The following is a 14337-nucleotide window of genomic DNA, read 5'->3' on the forward strand; positions in this document are numbered from 1 at the left end:
GGAAAGGTGTGAAGTGAAGGCCAGAAACTTCGAAAAGGGCATAAGGAAGGACCGAAAGGAATGATCGAAGATAGGAGCAGGATAAGGACAGGATGGAAGAGTGGTGGAAAGAAAAGGAAGGAGAGAAGCAAGGGCTTAAGGCTCGAAGTTAAGCTTTCCGAAGAGGAGAAAGAATGAGGACCGTGGAATGAAAAGTTCAAAAAGAGCAAAAAATTGTTGGGGATTTTTAAAAAAGGAAGCTGTTTGAGGGTGTCGAAATATAAGATAGGAAAAGGGATAAAGCTGAAAGGAGAAGCAATGGAAAGAAGGAAAAAAGAGAGGACAGGAAATGTGAAATGAAGGAGGAACTGGTAAGAGAATGTCCTCATGCTAACACTGTCATGTCTTTCTCTCCTCTCTTTCACACCCTTTCCGTTCGACTAGTGATCCTGAGTCCTTTCGGCCTGAACGGTACGCTGACCGGCCAGTCGTTCAAGATGTCAGACCCACCCACCCAGAAGCTGATCGAGGAGTGGAACCAGTTCTATCCCATCAGCCCCAGCGCCAAGGAGGGTGTGTCGGAGGACAAGGTGGAGGACATGGACTGGGAGGATGACTCTCTGGCCTCTGTGGAGGTCCTCGTAGGTCCGTTTTAAAACATATATATCACGAAGCTTGAGATTACCTGTTGGTTTTCTGGTTTTGACTGGTTTAGGTTCCTAAATTTCCGCCTCCATCTGTGTTCAGGTGGTGTGCGGATGGTGTACCCAGCCTGCCTTGTGCTGGTACCCCAGTCAGACATCCCTGTTGTGGCCCCTGTGGGGCCCTCCCACTGCACTGCCGTCTACTCGGGTGGCCACCAAGTGCCTGCTTCCCAGCGAGAGCCCGCCATGTCTTTGGTGACCCTCACCCCTCCCACGTCGCCTGAGGAGGCACAGACAGGTAGTGTTAAACAGCACAGTGAACATTTCTACATATAGAAGACAGGACAATATGTTTCGTTAAACCTTGGTCACCTTTGTTGAACTTGCTCTTTCCCTCTCTAGTGGATTCTCACTCGGCCCAGAAGTGGGTTAAGATGCCTTCGTCGTCTGACGCATTCAGCGTGGACAGAACAAGTTACCATGGAGGCAAGATTCCACGCCGGTTAGCCAGTCAGGTGGTGGAGCGCGTCTGGCAAGAGTGCAATATCAACCGAGCCCAGAACAAGTAAGTCTGTTATTGTCTCTGGAAAGTAGCACAGATGGATTATCTATGCTATAAATGAAAATTGCCACAACCCAAAAGATTTTCTTTGTGTATTGATTGGTGCAGCTGTAGATAAGAGGCTGTGAGAGTTTCCTGTATCTAGGAAAATATCAGACAGTGAATGAGGACTTGTTACAAGTCCAAGGTGTGATTTTCTGTCGGTGTTTGAATGTGGCACATGGTATTAGAAAGTGTACATTCTCATTTACTCTATGTGGCTGAGTGAGTGGTTAAAGAGCAAACCCTCTGGCCACTGGTCAATACCATCATCTCTGTGCACAAATAGGTTCCGATCAACAATGGCTGAGACGCTGAGATATTATGTGTGGGAGGGTTGTAGTTTATGTAAATCAAGCACACAAGTGATACAAATAAGACACCAAAACAACCTCCATAAAAGTGTCCGTTCACCTCCACATCTTTACAGCACTGTAAAATCACCAACAGTGTGCTCAGACCTTTTGCTGACTCTTTCGTTTCAGTGAGAGAACCAGTCAGCCTCTCCTGACTGTACTTTATTTTTTATTTTTTATGAGCACTCATAGGTTGTTGTTCTGTCAAGCCGAGTAAAGACGAGCGTGGTCGTGTGGCAGTGTTTAAGCACTCTTGAAGAGTTGGAAGTTTCATTTTCAGATTAAAACAATTCACTTAACCCAACATCTTTAACTGTTTGAAGGCCCGACACAGGAGCAGACGTCATGCTTGATTAGTCCTTTTTGGTAAAATTTGAATGATGTGTTATTTGTGCAGTTTTCTGTTCCTCCTCCTCCCCCCCCTGCACAGACCCTTTCTCTGGCCCGTATCTTTGACGACACTGTTGCCTTTTGGTGGTATTTTCCTGCACCCTCTGACTGCACTTCTGTCATAAATGTACTAAATATCCTATAATAGTGTCCCTTTTCTATAATGCTTGATTATTCACGCATAAATAATACAGAAATACAAAAACAATCCTAGATGGAAATAACGATTACTAGTAATTAAAATGTTGTCCCACAGTCTTTTGTGCTATTCACCATCAGTGAATCTGACACATTGGGAGCAGCCGGGGATCTGTTCCCCCTTGACCAAGCACAGAATGTCGGCTGGAGTTAGCTGTTGGCTTGTCAGCCAAAATATTATTGCTCCAAGCAGGGCGATGAAATCAGCCTCAGCACAAATCTTTTACCATTCGCCACTGTATACCAAAGGAACATGAGAAGGGCTGTGCACTTGTCAGGATTTGTGTCATTATTTTAGGATTTGTGTTTCAGAAATTATATGAAAGAGGAGGATGGGTCTCTTCACATGAATAATGCTGTACGAAAAGAGCTGAGGGTGAAAATAATTGTTTCTTCCCCTCCCCAGGCGGAAGTTCCCAGCCGCAACCAATGGTACCTGTGAGGAGGAGCTGACTGAGAAAGTGGGAGCCTGGGACTTTGTGGAGCATTCACAGAGGTCGTATTGCAGCTGTTCGAGGTCAGTCACTTTCCACATGGAAGTGCAGTACAGGCATACATGTGCAGGCACTGCTCATATGTGTGCGTTCAAAGACATTTTAAAGAGGTTATTCAGAGTCTGCGGAGCTTTGAACACCGGCACAGGGGGCCATAGTCAGCAGAATGTGTGCAGGTCTAGACTTTGACAAGGATATTATTCTTCATATTTTTCAATTTATCACTATTTTGTCTAAATGACAGCCGTGCCGGGGCTGAAACCTCTGCAGGACTGTGTGTTTCTGTAAGTCAGACATTTTTATTCCTGCACTGATGGGAATAATTTGAGGGAGAAAGAATAGTTTGACCTCTGATGGAGCTCTTAAGGGATACTGTGGTGGTAAAAAGAGAGTGTGCGTGTTGCATGCTCCTAACATTGATAAATGAGCACAACACAAGTCGAACGAGTTCACATGTATCTGTTTAAATGTCACCGACGTTTTTATCTACTGGGACAGATGGCCACAGCTACAGTTGATGCATATTGTCAGGACATAGACAGGGAAAGGTTACAGAGAGCATGAACCCCCTCCCCTGTGTCTGACACCTTGATGTTAATGATATTCTTTGTTTGTTGTGCATGCTTATGCGTTCCTGTGTTTCTTTCTGCTATTTTCTAAATTCAGCCTCATGGAAAGCTTGATTTCATTAGTAGTTTATTTTCTTATTCATTATATTTTAATTTGATGAATGTCTTTGGGACCGCAAATCGGCTGTCACCCCTGCATCCTTCAGCTTGTCGTCTGTCCCGGCCAACCGTAGTTGCAACCAGCTGCTTTACTAACAAGGGTACATGTAAACACAAGCTTGTGCCATCCACTGCACACTGCAGGTCCATTCAGTGAACTGCCGGGAAGCTTTACTGTCCTCCACAGGGGGAGTCTGAACCAATCTACTAAACTGAAAAAAAAAAATTCCCATTCATGGTTAATCAGCCAGTATAATCTAAACTCTTATTTTTAGTGTGTGTTTTGATTGGTGGAAACCTGGCAAGTATGAGCCTACTTCCATCGGGGAATCCTTTGCACTAGGCCTTTTTTCCTCCTAGGGAGTGGAGAGTCGACTTGGACCGCAGACGAGAGCAGAGTGGATTGGGCCAGTCAGCTGGAGCATGTTAATTTGTTGGAAGCCGCCCAGCACTTTGGCGACACAGAAATAGGAAGCTCTGTGCATTGCCAGTTTTAATGGCCATTAGCTTTGTTTTGTAGATTGAAGCCTTCCGCGTGTCTGCTTATCTTAACATCTAATTGTCAGGACATGCAAGTAGCCTGGCTATTAAAGAGACGCAGCGTCCTCGTCAACACCCTGATGTGTAACCACAGCAGTAGGCTGAGTGGTGTCCCAGCAACGGAGAGGCTAGAGACACACAGAGGCAGACAGTAGCAGTGGTGAGAGGAGGTGAGCTGCATGGCTCGGTAAGCTGTGGCCGGGTCATCTGTTCTCAGAGCAGGTAGTATGTTGTGCTCAGTGTAATGCGTCATGTGATCAACCTCAGTGAGATATTATGTATTCTCTACTGACAGCATGTGGTTTGTTTGCTTTATTGATTTTCTTTTCAGATGTTTTGGAAAAAAGGCTTTTACAAGATGCATTTTGTTCATGTCATGAGTTTGAGTGCGAGTGATAAAGAAAATTATGAGTGCGCAGTGACAGTTTTGGATTAGGTGTTGCAGTCTTGTACTCATGCAACTTAATTGGTGTCTGCCTGCTAATTGATTTGAGATGAATTAGCGGAGCTGCCATGTTCCAGGTGAGAGTTATTAAGTTAATTATTTTTCTAAAGGAGAAGCACGTGACCGTTTAGAGGGAGCTTGCTAAGCTGCACACGATCTCTGTGCATCAAGAAAATGAAATATTTGTCATTGCACATCTTTCTGGTTTGATATATTGTCTCTGCTTCTGTTTTGCTTAGTGTCACCAGTGCCTCCTCGTCTCACCGCACTTCCCTGTTTGTCTTCTCCCCTGTAGATACAAATCGGTGAAACAGCGAACAGGCAGCACTCCAGGCCAAACTCAGTCAGCAGGTCAGCCCTCCCAGCCTCCTACCAAGCACAAAGCTGGTGGAGAGAAGCCAGAGAAAGGTGACAAACAGCAGAAAAGACCTCAGACACCCTTCCATCATCGCAGCCTGACCAGCGACGACACTTCAATAGAGACGGAGGCAACAGCTGGCCAAAGGTTGACCATGAGGGGTCAGGACGGGGGAAGATTCCCAAGTATACGCTCAGCGGATGTGTCCGCCATCCAAAAAGGCCCCCAGCTCCACAGTGGGGGAGTCAATGCTGGGCCGTCAGAACAGGCCAACTCACCTCAACCACCACCACTTAGCCCCCACCCCTGCGAGCGTAGCGAGGAGTCAGGGGAGGGCATGAAGAACCCTTCAACCCCCAACAGTCAACACTTTTACCAGCCACCACCGGAGCCCTGCCTGGTCGGGGTGAAGGGTGGTGGCGAGGAGCCTGGAGGGCCAGAGGGTCTGAATCAGCACTTCCACTCGCATCACCCCCACACCCACCCCGGAGCTTCGAGCTACTCAGAGCCTCCTGAACCCACTGTGTATGTGGGCGCAGCGGTCAACTTGGAGGAGGACAGCTTCCACGCACCATGGCGGTTATTCAACCTACCCCGCAGGAAAGAAGCCGAGCTGCCCACACCGCTGCTGCCAGGGGACAAGCTGAGGGACGAAGCCTCGGCATCACAGGACAACCTGGTGTCAGTCACAGAGTGAGTGACACATGCCAATTAACAATCACTATTCAATGCCTTCTCTCTCTCCCCCTCTCACTCACCCACACACACACACACACACAGAGGGATAAAGGCTTCAGCCATTTGCACACTGACTAAGCAGTTAGGCATCCCAGCCCTCCCACCTTTTCCCCTGTTACAAAGTGGCCCCGGGCCGCTTTGGAGCACTTTCAATAGTCTAGAAAAATTGTTTTGAGAGAGTAATGATGCAAAACCCACCTTCTCCCCCTTTCTCATTCTGTCTCTCAGATCTCCCCCCCGCATCACTCCCCCTCCCTCATCCCTCAGCTGCAGAATGTTTGGTATAGCGCTTAGCATGTTAATCTCTTGCTATGTGCCCTTTTGACATCATACATCACCAATGTGCAGGGCCAGCACTGCTCATCGATTCCTACACACACACACACACACACACACACCAGAGCGAGGAGAGAGGAAGAGTAATGGTAGGGTAAGATGAAGGTAAAATCCTCCGCTATTGTAATATAGTTGAAGCTGAAAGAAATACAGTCTGCTGGCTATCAGTTTGGCAGACACCGCAGAGAGACTTGCACCGAGAAGGAGCTGCTAGCAAGGAAGAGGATCACAGATGGAGAGAGAGCGAGGGGGCTTGTCCAGTGTGAAGGCAGGCATAGTGACCAGCAGGCCGTAGGGTGGCCGTTGTGGGAATTATCGGCAGGGTTATGCAATCCCAAGGGGCCAGCCGCTTGGACGGGCTATTCTAGTGAGCTGTAATCCTCCCGGCCACAGCTCTGAATGGCAGCTAATCTCTGGCCCAGGCCACCGCACACCATCACCTCACATCAGAGCTGGACAGGCATGACGGGAGGACAGAAGTACAGAGAAATATAGGAGACAGTGAAGGGGAGGGATAACACATAAGTTGGGTCAGTCCCTCCTCTCCTGACTAGCAGCCAATAGTTTACTTCTTTTCCCTCCCCCCCTCCCTCCCTGTTTTGTTACATATATGGAACAAGTAGGCCACAGTCATAACTACATAAGAGATTTTGATAAGCCATGTCACAGTAACAAGTGATAAATGTGTCTGTCTGTCTGTAAGTGTACGAGCAGTCACCACCCTTCCATAAATCTGCTACCAATGTAATTGTCTGACAACAAACATGATGCATCCAGTTCTGCTGCATGACAGCTGTCAGAAACGTTTGCATTGGCTGCCATTTCTGTTTCTTCAGATAAACTATTGCATACGATATCAGCCAGCATCAGGCCAAAACAGAGCCGTTGAGGAAATGATCCTGTTGCCAAAATTTAAAACGGAGAGTGATTCTTTTCTACTTCTTTACTCTCACACAACTCTTCTCTCTGTTGTGTGTTAGCTGATCCGACTGCTCTTTTTAAAAGGCCTGTAATTGAAATGTAGCTCTTAGAATGCAAATTTTTAAATGGCACATCTGCTGCGTGTGAACTGTGAATCTTTGATGGTTATCTCATGTTGCTCCAGCATCCTCTCATCTCAGCTTTTCCATCTTCCCAGGGTGATGTCAACATCTAAATGGCCCCTGAAGGTGTCTGAAGAACGCGTTCAGATGTACCGAGCCAGGAGTAATCAGTACCTATCTGCTGCCATAAACGACGGAGATCACGAGCCGGAGGTGGACCCCTACGCCTTCGAGGAAGGAGATGTCAAATTCACATTCTCCAACAAGAAGGATAAGGCAGGAGGGGAGCGCGAGCCAGGCAAGAAACAAAAGGTAAAGCAAGCCAAAGCGACAAGTGAGGACTGAAGTATCACTTGTCTAAGCCGTGCAGTATTTAATGGATGTATCGTACCCTCCTGTTTGAACGGACCCCCTTACTTATACTTACTCTTGATAGAGGTCATGATACAACTGTTATGTGCTGTCCTACATGGGCATACAGATAAATTGAAAGCAGGTCTTGGACCTTGTTTCCATAACAACAAACTGCAGTACCTTTCTGTATTGGCAAACATTACCTTTGTACAATTTTCAAACATCAAATTGCATCTCCCACAACATGGGTTTCACTCCAGCTCTTTACTCTGCCATATGCATCTCATTTGAACATACTCTGCTCTTTTATGGCACTGGTTTTGATGCACCCATATGTTTAAGATGTTATATTTGTTTTGTCTTGATGCTACTTCTGACAATGTTTTTCATTTTTACCTGTGATTTTTACAGTTGAAATGACTTGAATTAAACCTCACAATGACCATCCTGTCGCACAGTATTCTGGACATGATGTCATAGTGGCGTCTGTCTGGCCGTGTCTTAGACTGCTACACACAAACCAATTAAGCATCATGATTCATCTTAGATTATTCACCTAATAGTGTGGCTAGTATTATGGTGGGATAGTTATAGAGCCCTGCTACCTCTGGTTTTTGTCTAACTCGACATCCACATCCACACTCTGAGCTCTCTCTGTCTAGAATAGGCCATGCCCAGTGCCTTTTCCAAGTTGGGTGCTTTGATTCCAGTTTGCAGCCACACCCCGTTGGATTTAATGCAAAAAAGACAGTGACAGTTTGAATAATGCCTAGCAGTGTGAAGCCTTCCTAAAAGGTGGCATGGAAAGAAGCAGCTACATCCATGCCTTCCTCACTAGTTGCCTGGGGTAAAAAGGGGACAAGGGGGCTGATTTTAAGATCAGGGAGCAGGCGAGGTAGAAAATAGGCCATCGTCAGCAATACTGCACTAAAAATAACGCTGCGACCGCTTTCCGCATACATCCGCTTTCACTGCTCTGCCCAAGTCTAACTGCACAGGAAGCTATCCCTGAATCCCCATTGTTAGCTGAGCCCAGAGGAACACCAAATAGTTAGTCTGTCTAATTTCCTTTTAGTTGTAATGTTTTTCCTATTTGATCTGCCCCTGCCCTCCTTTCCCTTCCCACCTTGTTCCTCCGCTCTGCCTCTGGGCTTGTTGGCTCCGGCTCCAGACAAGGGCCACCTGTTAGCTGCGGATCGCCCCCAGCATTGAAAGGGAGATTCAAAGTGTGTGTGTTTATTCATTCCTTGGCTGCATGTGTGCATCAGGCTTCACACAGCCTGGAGTCTATGCACAGCAACAAACCTGGCTCACTGAACCATTAAGCTTAAAAAGCACACTCAAATATTTTCTTTCTCTCGTATCCCCCTGGTCTGTGCTGGAATGTAAGGGTGAGGAGTCCCCGAAGAGCTGTCAGTGCAACGGAGCCCTTCCACTGTCTGCTTTATGTGGTGTGTGTGTGTGTGTGTGTGTGTGTGTGCATCACACACCACATATGTGTGGGTGTTCCTCCCTGATTTTTGCTGGATGGATAATACCTTGATGCTTTTTACCTTTAGCGTCTTTTTCATTGTTGCTGCAAGATAATATACCTCCTACTTTGCTGATGTGGAATATAGACCTGAAGTACACAGAGAATTTCCTCTCCATCGATGACTTTAGAATAGTAAGAAGAAGAAGTTTTAGGTTCCAGTTATATTCCTGACCATTTTACCATTTTTTGTGAGTGCGTTTGGAGCTTTATTAGTTGCTCAACAGACTATTAAACCACTTACTTATTGCTGACTACAGAGGGCAGAGACCTATTGTGAAGATTACATGGGCATTTCCAGCGATCAGATGAAGAAACCGTCAAACTAGAGACTTCTTGGCATCATCTGATGAACATACTGATGCACAGGAGTAGTTTGCCTATGTCAGAGCCTGCTGAATAATGAAGTGCACAAAGAAAGCCTCAGATGAACGAGGAAATTAAGTGAAATGGAGGAAAAACGCGAGGAAATGCTTTCATGCAGGCAGCTTTAGAGTCAAACAAGCTTTTGCAATATGTAAACACTCAACACATGCACACTTTCCCACCCAAGGCCAGGTTATTGATATGGGGTTAAGGCATCATTAGCACCTATAGATTGTGTCCTTGGTCTGGATGTTGTGCACTGCTGTGGATTGGTCCTTTAAGGGAGACAGATTAGAGTCTGTGTTACTCAGAGAAAAGCCCTGGAGCGTAATGAAATCAATGGCCAGGACATAACATTCCTGTTCCCCAGCTAGAACTGCTCAGCACACAGTGTACACACAACCCGTCATAAGAACACACACACACACACACACACACACACACACACACACACACACGGAAGGCCAGCCCTCCCCATATTGATGTCTGGGTGGGAGCCTAAGAGGCCATTCCTTGGATCATGATTTCACTCTGATCCACACTGGAAAACTCATTTGCCACAGTCAAGCAGTCCTTCCTCTCTGTTCTTCAGTTTCTGTCCAATTTTCTCTTTTATTATTACTATTATTGCTTATTCTTACTTATTGTTTTTGCCTTCATTGGGGGAAAAAAGAGCCCCTTTTTTGTAAGTTCAGTCTGTCTGCTCGATATTTTTCAATATTTTTTTCTGCGTTTCCCTGTTCTGTGATTTATCCCAGCTCTGGTCTGGTATAGTTACGGACTCAAATGATTTCACACATCCTCATATTAACTATGCTCTGCCACAGGCCCTCATTAATGACAAGAATTGACTTGGGATTACTGTCATATTATTATAAACAATATATCTGTCTGCACTATACATTCAGAGCTTCCTTTGATCAAACATTCACTGCTTGATCTCTCTGGTTGCATTGGGTGGGTGGGTGTGTGTTTTTTTTTCCCGTTCCTTCTTGTAACCTCCTCATCTTTCTTTTTCCTCACAGGGTGAAGAAGGAGGGGCAGGTCCATCAGATGGTAAGGAGCCTCTTTCTTTCATAACAACCTCCTTGGCTTTTTCTGTGACTTGGCTGCTGCCACACAAATACATAAAGTCGTACTGCCACCCTCAGAAGGCCTCGACAGTGAGTCCAAAGGGTACATGGTGTATCTTGGTGTGTATTGATATCTGGAGAGTGAGCACATCAAATGAAACTTGTCAGTTACACTTTCAATTAATGTTCCCAACATATCAACAGAGAAACTACATTCATTCACCCAATAAGGAACATTCATTCCCAATTGTTTTAAATCTAAATCTTACTTAACAGATTTGTTATGCCATTAGCTCTTCCAAAATTGAATTTAGATGAAAATCTGCTTCTTGAATTGCTTGAATAGAAAGGTAGTCCGTTAGCATGAACAATCATGACTCGAATCAAGATTTGTGCCTTTCACTGGCTTATAGTTCTGGTGTACGAGGTAGATTTTGGGTGCTGGAGAACTGAGATACTTTAGTATTAACAGTAAGTGTGTCTGTGCAGATGCTCAGCGGGCGGCAGCTCACAACCGCATGGCTTCCACCAGCCTGATCCACGAAACAGACCTGGTGGTGTCCATCAACGACCTGGACAACCTCTTCAACTCGGACGAGGATGATCTGCCGGTTAGTACAGACCTTGGCTCACACTGCAATGAAAATCTCATTACACGGAGCGTGGTCTGGCACAGTATGCGTGTGTGTGTGTCTGTGCGTGTTTGTGTTTGTGTGTTTGTGCATGTGTTTGTGTTTGCACTGGCATTCTTGGGCCAGGGCACAGTCTTCACTCAGCCCGTCATCAGCTGACAGTTCTCACTACCCACTGCAGTTACTCTAAGAAGTCGTCATGAACGTTCTGACTTGCAGGCTCCTTAAGTGTGACAAATATAACAGTGAATTTGGAGCTGTGTTATTAACTGATGCTTTGAGTTACTTTGGTGCTAAATCACTTCTTTTCTTGTCCACAGCCTGGTTCCAGACGACCGGTGAATGGAACGGATGAGAAATTTGGCGGCAAGGAACCAAAGCCATCCACTTTGGACCCTGTATCCTGCATTAGTATGTATCTCTACATCTCTCTCTCCATCTTTTCCCTGAACACTGATGTCCCGTGTCTCCCTAAACTACAAGGATGGATTTACCTCAAGTGTTAATCTAGAATCAGATTTGTCATCCCTGTGTGCCTCCTTAAAAAGTCAGAATGATACACTGACATTTTGCCAGAAGTCACTTCAGTTTTAAAAGTATTCCCCCCGCTCATTTTCACCTAAGTGAAAAGGCATCATATGCTTTAAATCCACTAATTAAAACTAAGACCTCTAATATTAAATCATAATTGCAGCTCATCCTTGGCTCGGCCACCTAGTGGTGGAGATTGTGGCTGTGATTAACCTCACAGTGCATCAGTGTTTAGCGTACAGCTGCTGTCCTGGTGTCTCCTTTGTTATTCTACAGCGGGCGTCTGTGCTAACACTAGAGCGTTGCCTTGAACACAACTGTACTGCACAGTATTTTCTGTGATTTTTTTCTTTTCATGTAGTTCTTTATTCCAAGGGTTGAGCTCAGGGACACTGTAATGTAGAGCTAAAGAGAATTTAAGGACACTATATTTTACTGTGAAGCAAATTGGTCTCAGATCAACCGTTTTGCTTTAGTTTTATGAACAATACTGTACAGTCATAGAATCGGCCCTTTTACCATGAATTGTGTTTTATATTGGGCAATTGCCAAAATGGTTCAAGTGTTTGAGGCCTTGGATATTCCCCACTCAGTCTCTGGCTCTGTCTACTTAGGTATACACTCACGTGCCAGTTTATTAGGTGCAACTAGCTAAAGCTAATGCAGTCTAATGCAACAGGCCTGCGATAGATCTACCTTCATGAAGGTTGCAATGTTAAGTTTTTGTTTTTTAGGGAGGTGTAGATTCAACTGTATGGTCATTTTGGAGGGTGCAGTTGGTGGTGTTGTTGAGTGGTGTACTGGCAGGTGTTTCTATTATTTTGTCCATCCCATTTATATCCATGAGGGTAGCCAAAACTCCAGAAACACCTCCCTGTATAATGCAATACAGTTCAATAACACCACAAATGATGTCCTCCATAATGACCGTACAGTTGAATCTAATAAACTGAGTGCATACAGATCTTTACCAGGAAGCCTGTCGTTCCAGTTTAAAAGTGTAATTATCTTGTGAAAATGATAGCGACGCAAAAAGAAGGAGCTCCTGCTTTTAGCCACCTTCCAACTTCACATAAACAGCTCTGCTGGCTGCTGTAAGTAGTCTCACTAATATAGGAAGAAAGCAAACGTGAGCGAACGTGCCAAGATAACTGTGACAAACTATGTAAACATTTCATCACTGGTGGGCGAGATGCCTGTCAGATGCCTATTAGCATGGCTAATACGTATTCATCTGTTTTATATTTACATGGTAGCTGCCTATAAAGACAGCTGCTTGTCATATTTGGATGCAGAACAAGAAGACGTACATCAGCGAGCATCTTGACAGAAGCAGTAGTAACAAACAGCTTACATTGTGAAATCACCCACATAATTGTTATCTGTGTCTCAAAGTGCTGTGTATAGGGTGATTAAGATAAAAACAAAAATGTAATTAAGTTTATCTCATTATTAGCATGTTTAGCAGTGTAAGCTGTACGATAAGGGCAATGGTGTAGGAGTAGACTTTTGACTTACCTTCTACACTAGTTCCTCTTCACTCACCTTGTAATCCAAGTCAGTCATATTCTGATGGGCTCTTTGTGTCTGCCTCCCTCCAGGTTCAGCAGACCTGCACCAGATGTTTCCCACGCCTCCCTCCCTAGAACAGCACATCATGGGCTACTCACCCATGAACATGTGCAGCAAGGAGTACGGCAGCATGGAGGCACCTCCGTGCATGACCATGCTGGACGGCACCTCATCTCTTGCAGGTCACTTCAAGATTGAGGTGGAGGAGAGCTTCTGCAGCCCCAAGCCATCTGAGATCAAGGTGGGTCTAGACTCAGTGTAAATCTGTCAGGAGCTATTGCAGTGTCAATTACAACTGACTGAGGCAGCGGACGTCAAAGCGAACAATAATTGGTGGATATGTGTTCTTCACCCTGCTCACTTTGAGGTGACTGGGTGGCCACATGGTGAGAGGCTGCCCTTCAGGTCAGCAATATAGGGATGATTCCCCATGTTAGTGCCCATGAGCAACACACTAAATCCCTTCTAGTTCTGTAGGCCTGCGGATGATGTGATGACACAGAACTTGCCTGAGAATCATCAGGTGTCTACAGTATTAAAAGTTAAGCAGTGATAGTTTTTTGTAAGTGCAAACAAGAACTGCTAATAGCTATTTTGGCACAATTTTAGCTGACTATGAATCACCAGAACAGAGTAGATGATGTCACTGCATGCGTCATGTTTCATTCTCTGCTACATGTTTTAATTCTAAAATTGATGTTTTCAGTTTAGACCCTGTGAGGTACGAGTAATGCACTTTGAGTTACTGAGATCAAGGTGCTATATGGTTTTGTCTGTGGTACTGTGAGGTAGCAAAGTCTAATTTATCCTTTGTATGAGGTTATTTGTTCATCCTGTTTGCAATGTGGTATTCACATTGTTGAGCTCGCTGTTCATCCTGTTTCCCTGGGTCATTACTTTTCCAGCGGACAGGAAACAAAAACAGATTCTATCTGCAAAGACTTAATTATTTTTCTGCCTTACAATGCCTTATCCTCTCTTGTAGGACTATTCATTTGTGTACAAGCCAGAGCTGTGCCAGGCGTTCGTAGGCTGCTCCATGTTCGCTCCTCTGAAGACATTGCCCAGCCAGTGTCTCCCACCTATGAAAATACCAGAGGACTGCATCTACCGACCGAGCTGGACCATGGGCAGAGAGATGCTCAACCCCGTGCCTGTCATGACCTTCCTCAACAAGGACAGGTGTGCCACTGTGGTGCTATTCACTGAGCTTTTCACAGAGTGGGCCTTTGTCATCTTCAGGGACGTCCTCAAGTGTTGCTGTTATCACACAGCTGAGATCTTTAGTATGAGAATAGCTCTACAACTGTGCAGTACCATGCAAGTCACTATGTGATGCACTTAACTTACAGCTTAACTGAAGCACATCAAGTGATTCACAGTGGTGTCAGTGCGGGGCCTTGCTGACACTCCTTTTCATGCCTTAAT

General features: G+C 45.3%; 1 protein-coding gene across 1 annotated transcript in view; it reads left to right on the top strand.

Moving 5' to 3' along the window:
• med13a (mediator complex subunit 13a) overlaps positions 1-14337 on the top strand; it is a 71969-nt gene that overhangs the window by 42281 nt on the left and 15351 nt on the right. Inside the window, exons 5-15 of the mRNA XM_070843153.1 lie at positions 424-624; positions 727-921; positions 1026-1188; positions 2575-2685; positions 4671-5426; positions 6946-7162; positions 10127-10157; positions 10664-10785; positions 11127-11217; positions 12939-13150; positions 13895-14091. Of these exons, the coding sequence (XP_070699254.1) occupies positions 424-624; positions 727-921; positions 1026-1188; positions 2575-2685; positions 4671-5426; positions 6946-7162; positions 10127-10157; positions 10664-10785; positions 11127-11217; positions 12939-13150; positions 13895-14091 (2296 nt within the window). The remainder of the gene's footprint in view (positions 1-423; positions 625-726; positions 922-1025; positions 1189-2574; positions 2686-4670; positions 5427-6945; positions 7163-10126; positions 10158-10663; positions 10786-11126; positions 11218-12938; positions 13151-13894; positions 14092-14337) is intronic.

This window comes from Pempheris klunzingeri, chromosome 14, assembly GCF_042242105.1.
Source record: "Pempheris klunzingeri isolate RE-2024b chromosome 14, fPemKlu1.hap1, whole genome shotgun sequence".
NCBI lineage: Eukaryota > Metazoa > Chordata > Actinopteri > Acropomatiformes > Pempheridae > Pempheris > Pempheris klunzingeri.